Genomic DNA, 14,779 nt, shown 5'->3' with positions numbered 1-14,779 from the left:
ATTTCCTCATCTGCATAAATATAACCGCTTGTTACAATTATGCGGTCTCTGAGTCTCCCTGTCAGTCATGCAAAGAGTAAAGGACATAGCCATATCGACCTTTGGTTTTAATTGTTGTAGTAGTATGACTGCTGACGTGTCAAAGCTGTGTGAATTTCACAGTGCTAGGCTAAATATCTTCTGAATAAATTAGCAAAATCAGAAAATTTATGGCAACTCTCCTCTTATTAATGTTGATTTTGTGCTGTAAAGAGGTTAACACCCGCTTTTTGCAGATGTTAAAAAACATGCAATTACCATTGCTGGCCATGAGCCATGATAAATCACCTGTAGCAGGTCATATGCATACATTTCCATTCACTCCTCCCATATTCTTGCGGTCTACCACCATAACGCCCTAAAATACATATGCATTAACCCAAATTAAAACGCAAATTTTAGGGATGCCACATTTCTCTCATTTTACCAGTACAAACCTTCGGTGCAGCACCTTAGTAAATATAGAAAAAATGCTATTTGTCTTGCTAGCGCCTATAAAAGCGCTGCAAATTCTTTGTCAATATGGCCCTTTAATCCTAGGTGACTCTATGATCAGGGATGTTGGAGGTAAGATGGCAAAAAGTCCTGTTTTCCTGCGGCCACAGTGAATAATCAAACTGAAAAAATCCCCCCAATTTTACAAAATTACCCAATGGTTGATCATTGTACGTGTAGGCTCAAATTAATTACTAAAACGGGATTTAGCCAATTTATTCAGCCCTCTTAGGCAATCATCTGCTGAAGTGCATGTGGAATAAACCGGTTCAGCAGACTTTTGAGCCTGAACACCTGGTTTTGCTCTTCATGCGCTGCTCACAAACTGAACATTATTGACAGTTTCAATCTATTCTGGGAATGCAGAGACCTTTTCAGTGCAGATGACCTACATCAAAACAGAAACGGAACATGGCTGCTCAGTGCTAACCTGCTCAACAGCCATCGCCCATCCATCTCCCACCCCATTGTTACATTACATAGGCTCTCACATGACACATTTTACATCATTGGACATTAGCAATGGATTTTGGTCAATACCAATTGATGAGAGAGATCAAAATCGATTTGCATTCACATGTAATGAACAACAACTTGGACTAGGTTGCCACAAGGTTTTGTAAATTCCCCCCAACATTTTTCATGAGGCACTGCCAAATGCTTTGCCTACAGTTATCCAGAGTGGTGTGTAATGAGTCCTGATGATAAGTTCATTTTGTCAATTAACTTTTAGAGATCATCATGACAATCAGTGCAAAAGAGTCAGGATACTTCTCTGCATTATATACGTAGATAATTATCGATCTTACTCCTTCGGAATTCTGTCCATTGTCAACTGGATCCAGCTCTCTAAATTGAACATTCAACAACCTATCCAGGTGATCTGGACATTCGCTGGACAAAAAAACAAGCCAGCAATGCATCAGACCCCTCATCTTTTCCCCATGGTTTTTATGCCTGTTTTGACACCTCTGATTATTCAGCAGTGTGAGAGCCTCCTCAACTAGCTACCCTCCTGTTAACCTGACTATGAATCCCTCCATACCAGACAGGATATCTACCACCAGCTGTTGCAGTAAAAACCCAACAAGGCTCCTGAGCTAGATAGGATCACGGGAAGGGTCCTGATATTATGTGCCATGGACCTCACACCCATACTCCATACTCTCTTTATCAAATCCCTCTGCACATCCACTGTACCATCATCTCTGTTCCCAAAAAGCCACACCCATCTGAAGTCAATCATTACCAATGTGTAGCCTTCACCTCCATTATCATGAAGTGCCTTTAAAAACTGGTACTAAATATAATTCTGCCCCCAGTCGCACCAGATGATAGTTAAAACTCCAGTGCTTAAATGTCCCATCACCACTCATTCACTGGATTCAACTTTCTCACAAACAGACCACAAGTAGTCAAGGTTGAAAAGACATTATTACCCATCACTAACACCAGTGCAGCCCAGGGATGTGTGCAGCTACGAGCAGCGCACTCAAAAGTGATCCCTCTGTTTTACTTTCTTTTGTCTTTCTTATTTTAGTTTGTTGTTTTAGTTTATTGCTTTTGACCGGAACCTATTTATTTCATGTTTGTGTGGATGCGCTCTCTCTCTCTCTCTCTCCATGCGGCAACCGTGTTTCCCAGAACTGCCGCATCTCCCTCCCAGGGGTCTTACGCTCGTGTCTGACAGTTACAAACCCATATGGAAACAGCAATAGAAAAAAATTAGACATGAAATAACAAAACAATTATCAGTCATAAATTAGTGGATCACATTGTACCCATTTTAATTTTTTTTTCTTGAACAAATATGAACTAATAACTTTTTTTTTAAATATTCTGATTGGTACCTTGCATGGGAAAGTAAGGCAAGGAGCTGATTGGTACCTTGCATGGCAGCCTTTCACCGTTGGTGTTTGAGTGTATCTGTGAATGGGTGAATGAGAGGCATCAATTGTAAAGCGCTTTGGATAATAGCACTATATAAATGCAGTCCATTTACCATTTACCATTCTGCAGGCTACAAAAACATAGAATACTTAACTTTTACTTGTAATTCAGGCCAATCTGCTAATAATAAACTTTTAACCCTTACTTGAGATCAATTTTGTGCATTTCAGGTTGTGTTTCATCATTGTTTTCAATAATGTCAGCAGGTAAGTCAGTGGTGTCAGTGTCACGGTCAGGTAGGTTCAAGTCATGGCCATTGCCATTGACTTCTTTCAGTACAGGAATGTTCAAGTCCATGCTTAGGCAATAATTTGGGTCCAGGCTGTCAGGTTCGGCTATGAAACTGTCCTCCAACCCTTTGTGGCTCATGGGCTCCAGGTTAACATAATCTTTAGGTCTAGGCTTCTCTAGTGCTGCAGCAGTGTCCCAAGTGTAGAAGGGCCGCAGGTTCACCACATGGAATATGCCAGCATCTTCTCCTGTATCCACCCTTGTGAGTCTATAATTGACATCTGACAGTTTTTCATACTAGGAAACAATTTAGGAAACATTGGGTAGCATTGCTTTGGAATACAGCTTGTTTCATTTGTGTAACGTATGTTAGCCAATATTGTTTCTTGCTACTGGGCATCATTTTGATATCAATACTTTTAATGGCAGGCCTAGATTTTGACAGTTTGAATTAATGACTTATAGACCGTGCTTTGTATGTGTGAGTAACTTGGCTTTTCTGTGCGTTGAAAACCGTGTTTATCTTCAGATAACATATATATATATATATATATATATATATATATATATATTGCCTATAGGTAAAGCGGCAAGAATTTGGCAAATGTATGTCAAGACTGAGATTGCCAGTTTAACATAGATATGTCTTAGCATAGTTACTTTACAATATTTCCTAGTAAAAAAAATCATACCTGCATAGTATGCCTTTAACATGACCTGCAAATTATTTCAAGGATGTTGGAATCAGTGATATATTCTCCAAAAACAGGGTGATCTTGGTATTTCATATACTTACTGCATTTCTAACAAACAACACAGTAGAAAGAAAGAAAAAATCATGAAAAAAGTACATAGCATGTACGTGTAAACGTTACTGCAGAAACGTAATTTGCATTATGATTATAATGAAGCAGTATTTTTAAAAGTCTAAACTTTGAGGTGCCCGTTTCTCGTATTCGCACTTTTATTTTGAACAACTTCAGAAGAATCTGCTTTCTTACGGTCGCTCATTTCACGGTACTACTTTAGTCTAGTGGTAGCCATAAACATTACATAGCACTACCATCAATGAACTCTATGATATTCATCTATGACGCTCCTATATACGCTTTATGACTACAATCAATGCGGATTATAAATCCACTATATAAAGGCAGTTAGCGAACAACCGTTTTAACTCCTCGGTTTACAGCAACACAAAAGACAAAAGGACCACCTTCACGTGACATATCAAATTGGCCAATCAGAGAAGAAAACCAAGGGCCGTGAAAACAGCGCCGTTTTGAGATTGAGCCAGTGTAGTTTCCTGCAGTTCTGTGATTCGGTGCATGCCTTGTGTACAAACGCCTTTTGTAAAAACTCAGACGCCAAACCCGCTACTTAGTAAGTAAACATCGGTAGCTGAATTTCGTCAGGATTTTGATGTTTTGTGCAATAAATGCCATGTTAGGAAATGACAGTTGACGTCGTTGATGTGGTTAAAAGTACGTTGGCTATCCAGCTAATTAGCTAACAACACTAGGCTAGTTGGCTAGCCTAGTAGTTATGGAAACGTATAATAACGTGTTGTCAGCACAGTCCGCCTGCAGACCAGCAATTTAACGTTGTATTATTTGTTAGATAGCACATATGTGCTAGTTGCCTAGCTGGCAGTAGACGGCAACCACAATTAATACTGCGGAAAAATTTGTTTTATACTGGGATAATCGGATTCCGGCTTCAGTAGATTACGAACGAAACGTCAAATATTCAAACAGATCACAGATTCTGAATGCGGGCACAAAATACGACACGCTACAATCGTTGTACCTTATTTATAGCATATAGGAAACATCTTTCCGGGTCTATATCCATCTTTAAGCGAATTCGACATAATTCTGCTATTTTCAGCTCCTCGCGTTTCCGAGACTGAAGGGACCGTCTACAAAGTTCACCGCCGGAAATGTATACCGGAAAAAAAAATTAAATGCTACCTTTACAAACATGAGTAGTACAGACGTAACCTATGCGGAAATATACCCGCATAGACAAACGCATACATAGATACATAGGTCAGTGACGTTTTAGGTTTTCAATATACTGAAAATGTCGTAGCAGCAGCAATTTTAAAGACTTTTATACTATAAGTGCTTTCCTTGCCCTTTAAAAAAATTCAAGGACTTTGCATATTGGTACTTTATATACATCAGATCGCCATCCGTAAATTGTCATTCAAAAATGAATGAAATGAAACAATACAAGTCTTTAATGTCAGAAGGTCTCCTTTTTTTTCTTGAGTGTGGTTCATGTTGTTTGTATTGTGCCGCCGGACCAGCACCTCGTGATAACATGCTGTGCACATACTGTTTTTCCTTTTTTCATTCACATTGATATATATATATATAATTTTTTAGCCAGGGGTAGAGATTGCTGATCCCTCATGAAGACTGCTGATCCCTTGATCTATTGTCAGTCGGCAGGACCCTAGAGTCTGATGTTTCATTCATACCACCTACTCGGTATGATTGTACTGGAGCTGCTGAATAATTTTAACAGTACCTATAATGTGCGTACGCAGGTTTTTCCCCCCCTGCACATACTAATGTCAATCTAGGAAACACATTTCCAGTGGTAACGTGAGACCAGCTACATCCTCAGATTATGACCCATTGAACTTTATTCATGAAAAAAATGAGTAAACATTGACGTACATGCGACTTCATAACTCACTGTGAAGTGAGTTGTAATGTCCAAATCGATGAGGAAAGCTGCTTTTACTTTTACAAAGCAAATAGCCTACCATACAGACCAATCTGGTGTGTGCTTATTATTAATGCCTGTGACTAGGTGGCTGTTACCTTTCCATTAATCACTTTGAGCATCCAGAAGATATGTTAGGCTATGTTAACACAGCAAGCAAATAAGCTGAACATATTTAACATTAAACACTGAACTATGTCAAACATGTTGATGAGTAATATTAATTTCTTTAATAAATATTAAACCCTATTTAAAATTCCTGATTCCTAGCGTCTCTAACCTCCAAATCTGAAGCTCTCTCCATGACCTCCCTGGGTACTTCCACTCTCTTTTTTGCTTTTGATGGCATTCTGTACACAAAAACAGCAAAAAAGGCACATTGCTATAGCAACTCAGGCAGCATAACTAATTAATTTTTGGGTGGCAACATATTTAACATGGAAAAAGGTAAGTGCAGCTGCTGGGTTATGCTTGGCTGGCGTCATAGTGTTTTTGTTGTGTGAGCCCTTTGAGCACACTTGACATTTCAGTCTTTTATTGGCATTTTTATATGGCTGGAAAAATCTTCTCATATTGTACTTGGTTAATGGTTGCAATGTCACGAAATAAATGACGTTTTTCTGGTCAGGTGTCAAACTAAGTAGGTTACCAGTATGAGCATCTTTCAGGTAACATGCTACACATTGGCTAGCTAGCTGATCGTTTTCATAGTGTGTCCATGGTGCGTAGTCATGTGGTGGTCAGCTGACTGCATTTCTCTGTTTGATCAGATGTCCTTAGCAAAGGTGAACCGCTTCAGCCGCAGTTCAGGAAGGCGGCCAACCCAGTCCAGGACGGTGAAGCAGGAGTGGGTGGTAGGTACTTATCCATGTGACTGTATTACCATTGGTGGTTGTTTACACAACTGCAATAGGATTTGCATGTTTACTAGTCACCAGGTTCATCAATAAAGTAGTAAACGAGTTGCCATGTACCTTAAGAAAGATTCAGAGCTGGACAACAGTGAAAATTTAATAAAAAATTTTTTGGGTACCAGTAGACTACAGTTGCAGTAAAAGAAAAGTTGATTGGACAAAGAGCCAATTTAAGGATGTGTCAAAATTTCACTACCTATCTCCTGAATGCAATGTCTGATCGTAGTGAAACCTGACACATGTCCTCCATATGATTTTATGGTGATTCTTAGCTTATAGGTGGCCCTATTGTGTAGAATTTTGGAAAAGTGGGCTTAACTTCTAACCAAAATAACTAATTCAATTCTAATTGTACATGCTGGGATTTTAGGTCTTATAGAATCTTAAACCGACAAGTTGACATTGGGGGGGAAAATATGGCTGCTATCAGCCAATGAAAGTTCCGCAGTCTGTTTTTTTAGTTTTTGCCTAAATTGAAAGTAGTTGTGTGGCCATCTTTTGAGTTATCAAAATTTCCTTTGCAATTTGACATGGGGACATACTGCAAGTCAAACATGCCAAATGTGGTGAGAATCGGGTGAATATTCTAGGAGTAGTATGAAAAAGTTTGTTTTTCAAACAATTTAAAATGGTGGAAAATCAATAAGGCAGACACGGGGTTCAATGATGTTATTTGTTCAAAATGAGGTGGTAGACGTGGAAAATAATTGGTGGATGTACGTCATGCAAAATAGCAGTAATCATTTTTTCAAATTTGTAATTTTGCAGGTGGCACTATAGCGCTGCCTAGAGTGCCAGTTGTATGCATGTCATGCAAGATAAATTGCCTGCCAGAATGGCTTCTGCATGTTGGATTGTTTTCTGCATCAGGTTAGAGTTGTCTACTGTTAGGCATATGAGGCATATACAAGTTAGTCTTGTCCTTATATGTAAAGCCATAGAATTGAAAGAGGGTGTACTTTCCTTTTGACATCACTATGTATAATATTTTTCTACTTCGTCAGCGTGCCAGTTAGCAGCACTTAATTAATAAACATAGAAGAGCTTCTGACTGCTTTTATTGCCTCTTAACGACAGGCTTCTGGTGTGTATTTTTCACAGCCGGGTGATAAAATGCAGTGTGTGTGTTTCCCATACCAAACACAAACCCTCAATACCATGCTATTGTTCTTATTGTTGGCTAGTTATATAACATGCACCATACTCCCCTGTTGAACATGGATAAACTTTGTCTTTCTATCTCTTTTTTTTTTCCCCTCCCACTTTTAATCAGAGCACCATCCATGATCTAAATGTGCACAAGGCCACACCAGAGGAACTGGTGAGTAATGTAATAATCTTTATATTTTTATCACAGGATATGCCCCCTCCCTCTCATATCATTCCCATAGGATTCCGCCCTCCTGTACTCTCACTATCGGCTCCTCATATTCTAACCAGATTTGGGTTTTGAGTGTGTGCATGCCTGCATGCATGCTTGTGTGTACTGCTGTGTCCTGTCCCTGTACAAAAGGCACTTCCTCTCCATGTCTCAGAAACGGCGGCATGACCTCCATAAATCTCAGAACAGAGTAGCAGCTCAGTGGGAGATGAAGCGCGTCGTGGGACACAAATTAAAGAAAACCTCATCAGGCCTGCCTAGACCTGCCCAGTTGGACCCTGCCCATCTTAACATTATCAGAGAGGTATGTGTGTGCACATATGTGTGTGCCTGCGTGAATGCATGCAAGACTGGGTATGTGTATGGGAGGGGGGGTGTACAGACATCTGTATTTACATGTGAATGTGTGTGCAGGCACATTCAGTAGTACAATGTCACTTTACACTGATGCAGGCTACTTTAAAAAAATGTAGTTATATACTGCACATGTCAGTTAATTGCTTTGCAGTTGCCCTCATCTAGAACAGCTTAGCTTGCTTATATCTCGCACCTTATCCTTTATATAGCTGGAATCTGCTGCAGCAGCTAAGGTGCTGTATTTACCCTAAAGAGAACAGAAATAAATAACTTTGCATCCCTCTATGTATATATTTGCTACTGCAGGTGTTCTCAGATAAGTACCAGTTGCAGGATGTCCTGGCCCGATCTGATGGAGTCTTAGCTGTGGTGAATGACCTGTTTGGTGATGCTCCACACAGACAAACAGGTGCTGCTCTCTCACCTTTCACTTTGTGTCAATATGGACTTGGGTTTAGTGATATGTAGCTAAGTGTTTGCTCCTTGAGTTTACCCACTGGGTGTGTTCACTAGAGGTCAACAGATACATTGGCCTAGCCAGTCAATTGGAACAATTTTGGATCAAATTTGCATGCAGTCGCACACCAACATTGCACTGAGTACGGTAGCTTGATGAACCTCGATATCTCCGCCATTTCAGTGCCGATCTCGGTACCATTTCTCAGGTAGACTACAATCGCCGTGGGCTCACCAAATACCAATTTTGTTACAGCTACATTATGCCACTACTGTGCTGTGTATACCCCCTAAAAAATTATCATTAAAAATGACTTTTTACCATGAAGATAACTAATTTTAAAGGCAAATGATCTGGACTTGAGACCCCTTATTCTATTGATCATTTTGAGACATGCATGTTTTTTATAGTTTCATGGTTGCAGACTTTATTAAATTTGAACGAGGCCACAGAATTAGAAATTTGGATGCTGAATTGTTTATGGACTTAACATGGGGAGACACAATTCCTACAAAACTTACAAAATTAGGCTACTTCTGCAAGCTTGAATAATTCCATTGTTCTAAATTTCTAAACGTACATGAGAACTATGGGAGACTGTTAGTGCTGCAGTGCGGCAGCGAGCAGGCAGCAGGGAGGCACACCCAACAGCAGCGAGCAGGCAGCAGGGAGGCACACCCAACAGCAGCAGCCAGTCAGTAGTACACTGACTCTGTCTGAAGTGGCAAGCAGACTTACAGTGTGTCAGATGCGGTAAAGCAAGGACAAAAGCATATGACTAGCCAGTACTATTAACATTAGATACCATTTTGCCTTTGCTATCTGTTAGCTAATTACAGCTGGTGGGATATCTCTCACACTTATGGTGCTATAGTCAATGTAGGGTTGAAGTGCGTGAACCTCTTATTACAGTCCGTCACCTTATGCTCGACAAGTGCGTGTGTGGTGTACGCCAAGAGAACGGTACAGGCCTAAATGCTTCACCGCTACACTGAGGGGTCCGGTGGCTCTGTTATGCTGTGGGGGGAATTTTTCTGGCATGGTCTGGGTCCACTTGTCCCCTTAGAGGGAACGGTATATTGGTTAGGCTTGAGTAGGCTATATATTTAATTGTACTTGCGGTAATTAGGGAAAAAATATTTGCCTTACTTCCATCTTAAAGTAGGCTAGCCACTTCATTTTTGTACTGTGATGATTCAATTGCATGCTGGGCCCAGCAGAGCATAACATTCGTCTACTGTGTGCTCCTCGAAAATGTATCCATTCCATTTCTTGCTCAGCTCACATATGAAATAAATAGCGCTGTTGATTAGGCATTGATACAGTAGTATGAGTGGATAGGGTGTACAGTGTTCTGTGTGTTAAAGGCGAATTGTCTCTGCGGTCGAAGGGCTCCCCAATGTGACCGTGGCCCCTGATTCTGGACCTGAACCAGACCTCCCAGTGCTGTTGAGACCAGAACCTTCAACCCCACTCTCCCTTCTGAGCCAGTCCATCATGGATCCACAGGTAGGTGTCTTGGGGTGTCTGTGCATCCAGTGTGTATTTGAGCATATTTGGAATGGCTGTGGGTGAGGGAGGAAAAGGTTTAATTTGAATTATAGGCTGGATAAAGGAGGACTTGGGGCCATAAAATAGTGGGGAAATACTGTCTGGAAAATAGCTGTGAAAAAAGGTTGAAGCAATAACAGATGTTTTTTAGAAGAGGGGGTACTGGTGTCCAAAAAGAAAAAAACATTGTGGCAAACCGTGATAACAGTGAAGGAAAGTAAGCATGAATTCTGTCCTTATCTGTCCTATCCATATTATGCACATGTAAAACTGCAGTATATGTTCCAGGCTCTGAATGAATTTGAAGATGTCAGTGGAAGAGAATACAATGAAGAGGAGCCTGATCCTTCATCCACACACAGCTCCCGTGTGGACATGAGCAGGTATCAACATGTAATCATAGCAACATCTACCCATTACAACTCTCCCCTTTTCTTAACACCTGCCGATTTCTCGGTATCAACCACCGATCTTTGTGATTGCAGGTTCGGGCGGTTGCTGCAGGAGGAGGCCCAGGGTCTGGGAGCGCAACAAGAGACACCCCAATCTCCCTGCCCTCAGATCTCATCTCTTACAGAGAAACCGGCAGGTACGTCTTCTGCCCAACATATGGTCAGGTTCAGAATTATTGCCGCATTATTGGTGAAGATGCACTAAAAATACTATAGAAAGCAAATTACATCATTGCTAAGGCGTATTAAAATTTTATCGCTTCTGGGAAAATATTGTACTTTAAGTTCAAATATATTTCAATATACGGTGAGAAAATATGAAAAAATATGGCTTTGTCACTGTGTTGCAATGTTAAGCGTTGAATTGTATGCCATAATTTGACCAACTTTTGGGCTGTTAATTGCACATTGTGCGTTATGTCCACAACACGGCAAACCAATAAATTGAGACATAACTAACATAGGTACATTTTATCTGAACATAAACATGAACAGTAAAGTTGAAAAAAACAAAAAAAAACTGAACATGAACATTGCAGATGGCTTAAGATTTGTACAGTACACTTTCATAATCAGGGGTTTAAATAAGTAATATGCAAGTATACATGCATGGCAAAACGATTAAAAGCGTAATGTTATGTCCAAACAAAAAGTGTACCTAAAAATAGTTGCATCTTTTTGCTGTGCATGCATAGACTTCTTGCCTACCAGTTCTGTTAGCAATAATTTTGTTTAAATAGAATTAAGGTACACAATTTCCATTGGGTTATGTACAATATAGTACTTTTAAAAACTGGAAAGTACTTGGAGTTTTGGAGAGGGATCTAAGTTGTGCATTGTTTTAATGTTGTTCTGCCAGAATGGTAGGATTACCAAAATGCTAGCATGGAAAAAGAAAAAGGTGAAGTTGGTAAATTTGCCAAAATAGACCAGACAGTCTATTTCCGAAGAAGCTTGTGCCAATGTCTTTTTGTTCACCTGCTTCCCAGTAGAGGAAAAGGACGCATTCTGTCCACACCAAGAAACCAGGCATAAAATGAATGTACCATGTCTGTTGCATTTTCAACAGAGCTAAACTGCGAAACTATCTGTAAGCACAGTGCCGTCGGAATTAATGTTCCGCGTATGTGGCATTTTCTCCTCTACGTATTTATAGCTAGGAAGCGTGTGTCATCCCAGAACAGCAAGCAATGCTGTGGGGAACCTGTGGGACATGACAGCCTGACTAAGAACCGATCCAGCTTGCATCTGCTGCAGAGCATGCTTAGCGACGTGGAGGCAGAACTGGACTCTCTGGAGTTGCAGGAGCCCCTTGCCACTAAAGAGCACAGTTCTCCCAGTCTCACTGGCTTCTCTGTGTCACTGCTGCGCACTGTGACCCGCCTGGCACGCTGCCTCCACCAGGTACAGCAAACACGCGCACACACACACACACACACACACACACGCACAAACACACACGCACACACAAATGTACAAGAATGTACACATTGCTTGTGGTTGTTTGTGCATGAACAGAGCAGAGAGGACTTACAGAGGGAGGTGCAGGACAGGAAGAGTTTGGAGGAGGAAGTGATGGAGCAGAGGCGTCTGATTGATGCCCTCACTGCTGAGACCCTAACCCTGCGGGAGGAGAGCCTTGCCCTACAGGTATAGAGTTTCAGACACGGTACATTTCACTCCAAGTCCTGGAGGATTTCCCTGCTGCTGAATGTTGTGATGGTGGCAATGGTAATGGTAATGAATGGGGGGGGGGGGGGGGGCGTGGTGGTGGTGGTGGTGGTAGTGATGACGGTGGTGCTGTTTTAAAGGGCCAGGTGCAGCAGTGTGTTTGGGATACAGAACAGAGACATAGAGTCCGGCCTTTCGCCGACAGCACTGCCCCATGTAAGTACTCATCTTATTTATTTGCATGCACATATGAAGTTACAATAAAGCTATGAAAGGCTAGGGTAGGTTAAGTAAATTGAGTTAAAACTGTAAAGGGTAGGATATCTCCAGGAAAAGATATCCAGGGTATGTCCTGTAAAGAGTTAAGGGTATGGTATGCCAATTGCTGTGCTCTGTTATGTTGTTTTGTGTTGTTTTTGTGTACTGTGGTGTGTTTATATTTGATTGTTGTTAATGCAGCCAGGGCAAAGCCAAAGACAAATTTCCAGAAATGGGTGAAGTTTTCTATTCTGTTCTATTTTATTCTATCTGTCTTGTCAAGGCTGAGTAAAGGGTAGAGTTGGTGTTGTTTTGGATGTGCAGACTGTGTGGAATCGGAAGCTGAGCCCCACTATGGTGAAAGGGAAGCACAGGAACAGCCCCTGCCCTCGCCAGCCCGTGCAGACAACCTGTCCCCTGCCCCTGCCGTGCTGCTGTCACCCCCCCGGCAAAGAAGCAGCCTGCATCCCCACTCCACCGGTCAGATCCCCCTTTTTTATAAATGTGAAAGTATGGTCATAAATCAGCCTCACAGTTACATACTGTGTAGACCGTCTGTAATGCCTCATAGGGAGGTAAAGCGGAAGTTTCTTGTTAGGAAACTTCTTGTATCCTCCATTAAATACAGCCGTGAAAGATGACTATAAGCAAACTACTTAGCATGGAAGTCTGGAATAAAAGTATGTATTTCAGGGTTTACATATATTGCTGTGTGCTGAATATGAATGAATTCAAATTATTGAAAAGCCCTGTTTTTTATTTTTAGATCACTGTGGTTAAAACTCTGTCTCCTATAATTCTTTCCCTTTCATATTTACAAAATGTTCTTTGTTGGACTGTTCTAACGCCTCTGGCAGAGGTGTCTGTATTGATTTGTCGTCCTGACATGTGTAATTTGTAATAATGTTCTGGCGTAAGGAGGGCTGTTGCTCTGGGTTTCAGACTGTACTTCTGTCCTCGCAGAACAAGGCATGTCCCTGCAGCTGCAAGCAGTCCCCAGCCAAGAGCATTGCTGCAGTGACCAGAAGCAGATTCTGCCCCAAGCCATCATACTGCAGCAGATCACCGAGCTAACGCAGCAGAACGCCCTGATCCGAACACAGCTACAGCAGTTCTGCACACAGCCAGCAGGGCCCCAGGATCCAGGCCCTCATAGAGCATCTGATAAAGCGGCACAGGTGAGACGGGGAGGGAGAAAGGCAGCATTCAGGGTACAAGAGCAATTCTGTATGTGACGTTTCTGAGGATTCTGAATGGGCATGGCTTAGTTTATGTGGTTGCCAGTTGCAGGAGAAGGCACCCCCTGCTGGTCGCTGTATGGAACAGCGTCTGTTGGAGCTGAACAGGCAGAGTACAGAAGCACGGTGCAGGCTGCTGGAGCTCATTGAGGAGCAGACACAGACATCTGTACGCGCAGTCTCACCCTCTGTCTCCCCAATCCTACCCAGCATGCGTACACTCCTTAGTGCCTCGGCAGGTACGGTTCACCTAATCGTTAATAGTCTTTTTTTTGGCTTTTAGCATTGATTTTATGCGTTTCTGTGTAGCTTTACTTGATAGTTGTGAGTCTTAACAATTCTGCTCTGGAGATCTGCTTTGGGTTAACAAAAGGGCTGTTAAAACTGTGTGTTACTTTCTCTCTTCGGCTTCAATACTTTCTTTCTTTTGTTGTCAGATGGTGAGAGAAGGACCACAGATGTGTTGGTCTCTGTGCCCAAGCAGAACTTTTCCCCCGTTGCCAGCTGTTGTGGGTGCAGGTGAGTCACAGGTATGCTCAGTGTTGTGACTAAGTTGGGTGTGGTGGCTCATTTTCTTATGTTACAGGTCCGCTTCTGAGAGTTCTGTGAATGGTGCTATTGGAGAGAACCAATCCCTCGTTCTCCAGAGTCAGGTACACATGCCTGCGCACCCATACGTTAGCACTGTGACATTTGGATTTGAGAAATAGCAAGATGCTCTGATGAGGGGATGTCATTTCTGCTTCATGTTTTTGTGGCAGGTGGACAGGTTGAAGGATGAAGGATGGTTTGCCTTGTCCACACACTTGCAGTGACCTGCTCCCCACTCCTCCTCTCCCTAGAAGGTGCTGATGCAACAAAAGGATCTTGATTTTTTTAACACTAATAAATGTTTTGTCTTGTACACAGGGGTTTATCTGAATTAAACTTTTTTTTTTAAGTTTCTGAGATCTTGGTAATTACCACATGTAGTTTGCTTGCAAACACAAACTGGCGTGCCTAAGTTCCAAATCTATTAGATACAATATTCTGCACATTCAATATAT

The 14,779-nt window shown here is 41.6% G+C and overlaps 1 protein-coding gene across 2 annotated transcripts; it reads left to right on the top strand.

Moving 5' to 3' along the window:
* Positions 1-3,939: 3,939 nt before the first annotated feature.
* On the top strand, positions 3,940-14,671 carry spice1 (spindle and centriole associated protein 1). 2 transcript variants are annotated; one of them, XM_064331822.1, is made up of 17 exons: positions 3,940-4,098; positions 6,225-6,308; positions 7,642-7,689; positions 7,904-8,053; positions 8,413-8,515; positions 9,954-10,072; positions 10,403-10,497; positions 10,600-10,703; positions 11,723-11,970; positions 12,085-12,216; positions 12,378-12,453; positions 12,820-12,967; positions 13,445-13,673; positions 13,786-13,972; positions 14,171-14,252; positions 14,320-14,386; positions 14,495-14,671. In XM_064331822.1, the coding sequence occupies exons 2-17, from the start codon at positions 6,225-6,227 to the stop codon at positions 14,546-14,548; spliced, it is 1,926 nt and encodes a 641-aa protein (XP_064187892.1). In that variant the 5' UTR covers positions 3,940-4,098; the 3' UTR covers positions 14,549-14,671. The 2 variants fall into 2 exon arrangements, with proteins under 2 accessions (XP_064187892.1, XP_064187891.1); XM_064331821.1 differs by having other exon boundaries at positions 13,780-13,972.
* The last annotated feature ends 108 nt before the right edge of the window (positions 14,672-14,779 follow it).

The sequence above is a fragment of the Anguilla rostrata genome, chromosome 4 (assembly GCF_018555375.3).
Source record: "Anguilla rostrata isolate EN2019 chromosome 4, ASM1855537v3, whole genome shotgun sequence".
NCBI classification, from domain to species: Eukaryota; Metazoa; Chordata; class Actinopteri; order Anguilliformes; family Anguillidae; genus Anguilla; species Anguilla rostrata.
The sequence above is the reverse complement of the archived record's forward strand: the minus strand, read 5'-3'. Positions and strand labels throughout refer to the sequence as shown.

What these genes read in the sequence shown, in the direction of transcription:
- spice1 (XM_064331821.1), top strand. Translation starts at nt 6,225, where the DNA reads ATGTCCTTAGCAAAGGTGAACCGCTTCAGCCGCAGTTCAGGAAGGCGG. An exon ending in ATCTTAACATTATCAGAGAG is followed by an intron (nt 8,054 to 8,412) that starts GTATGTGTGTGC and finishes TTGCTACTGCAG; the next exon opens with GTGTTCTCAGATAAGTACCA. An exon ending in TGCTCCACACAGACAAACAG is followed by an intron (nt 8,516 to 9,953) that starts GTGCTGCTCTCT and finishes CTGCGGTCGAAG; the next exon opens with GGCTCCCCAATGTGACCGTG.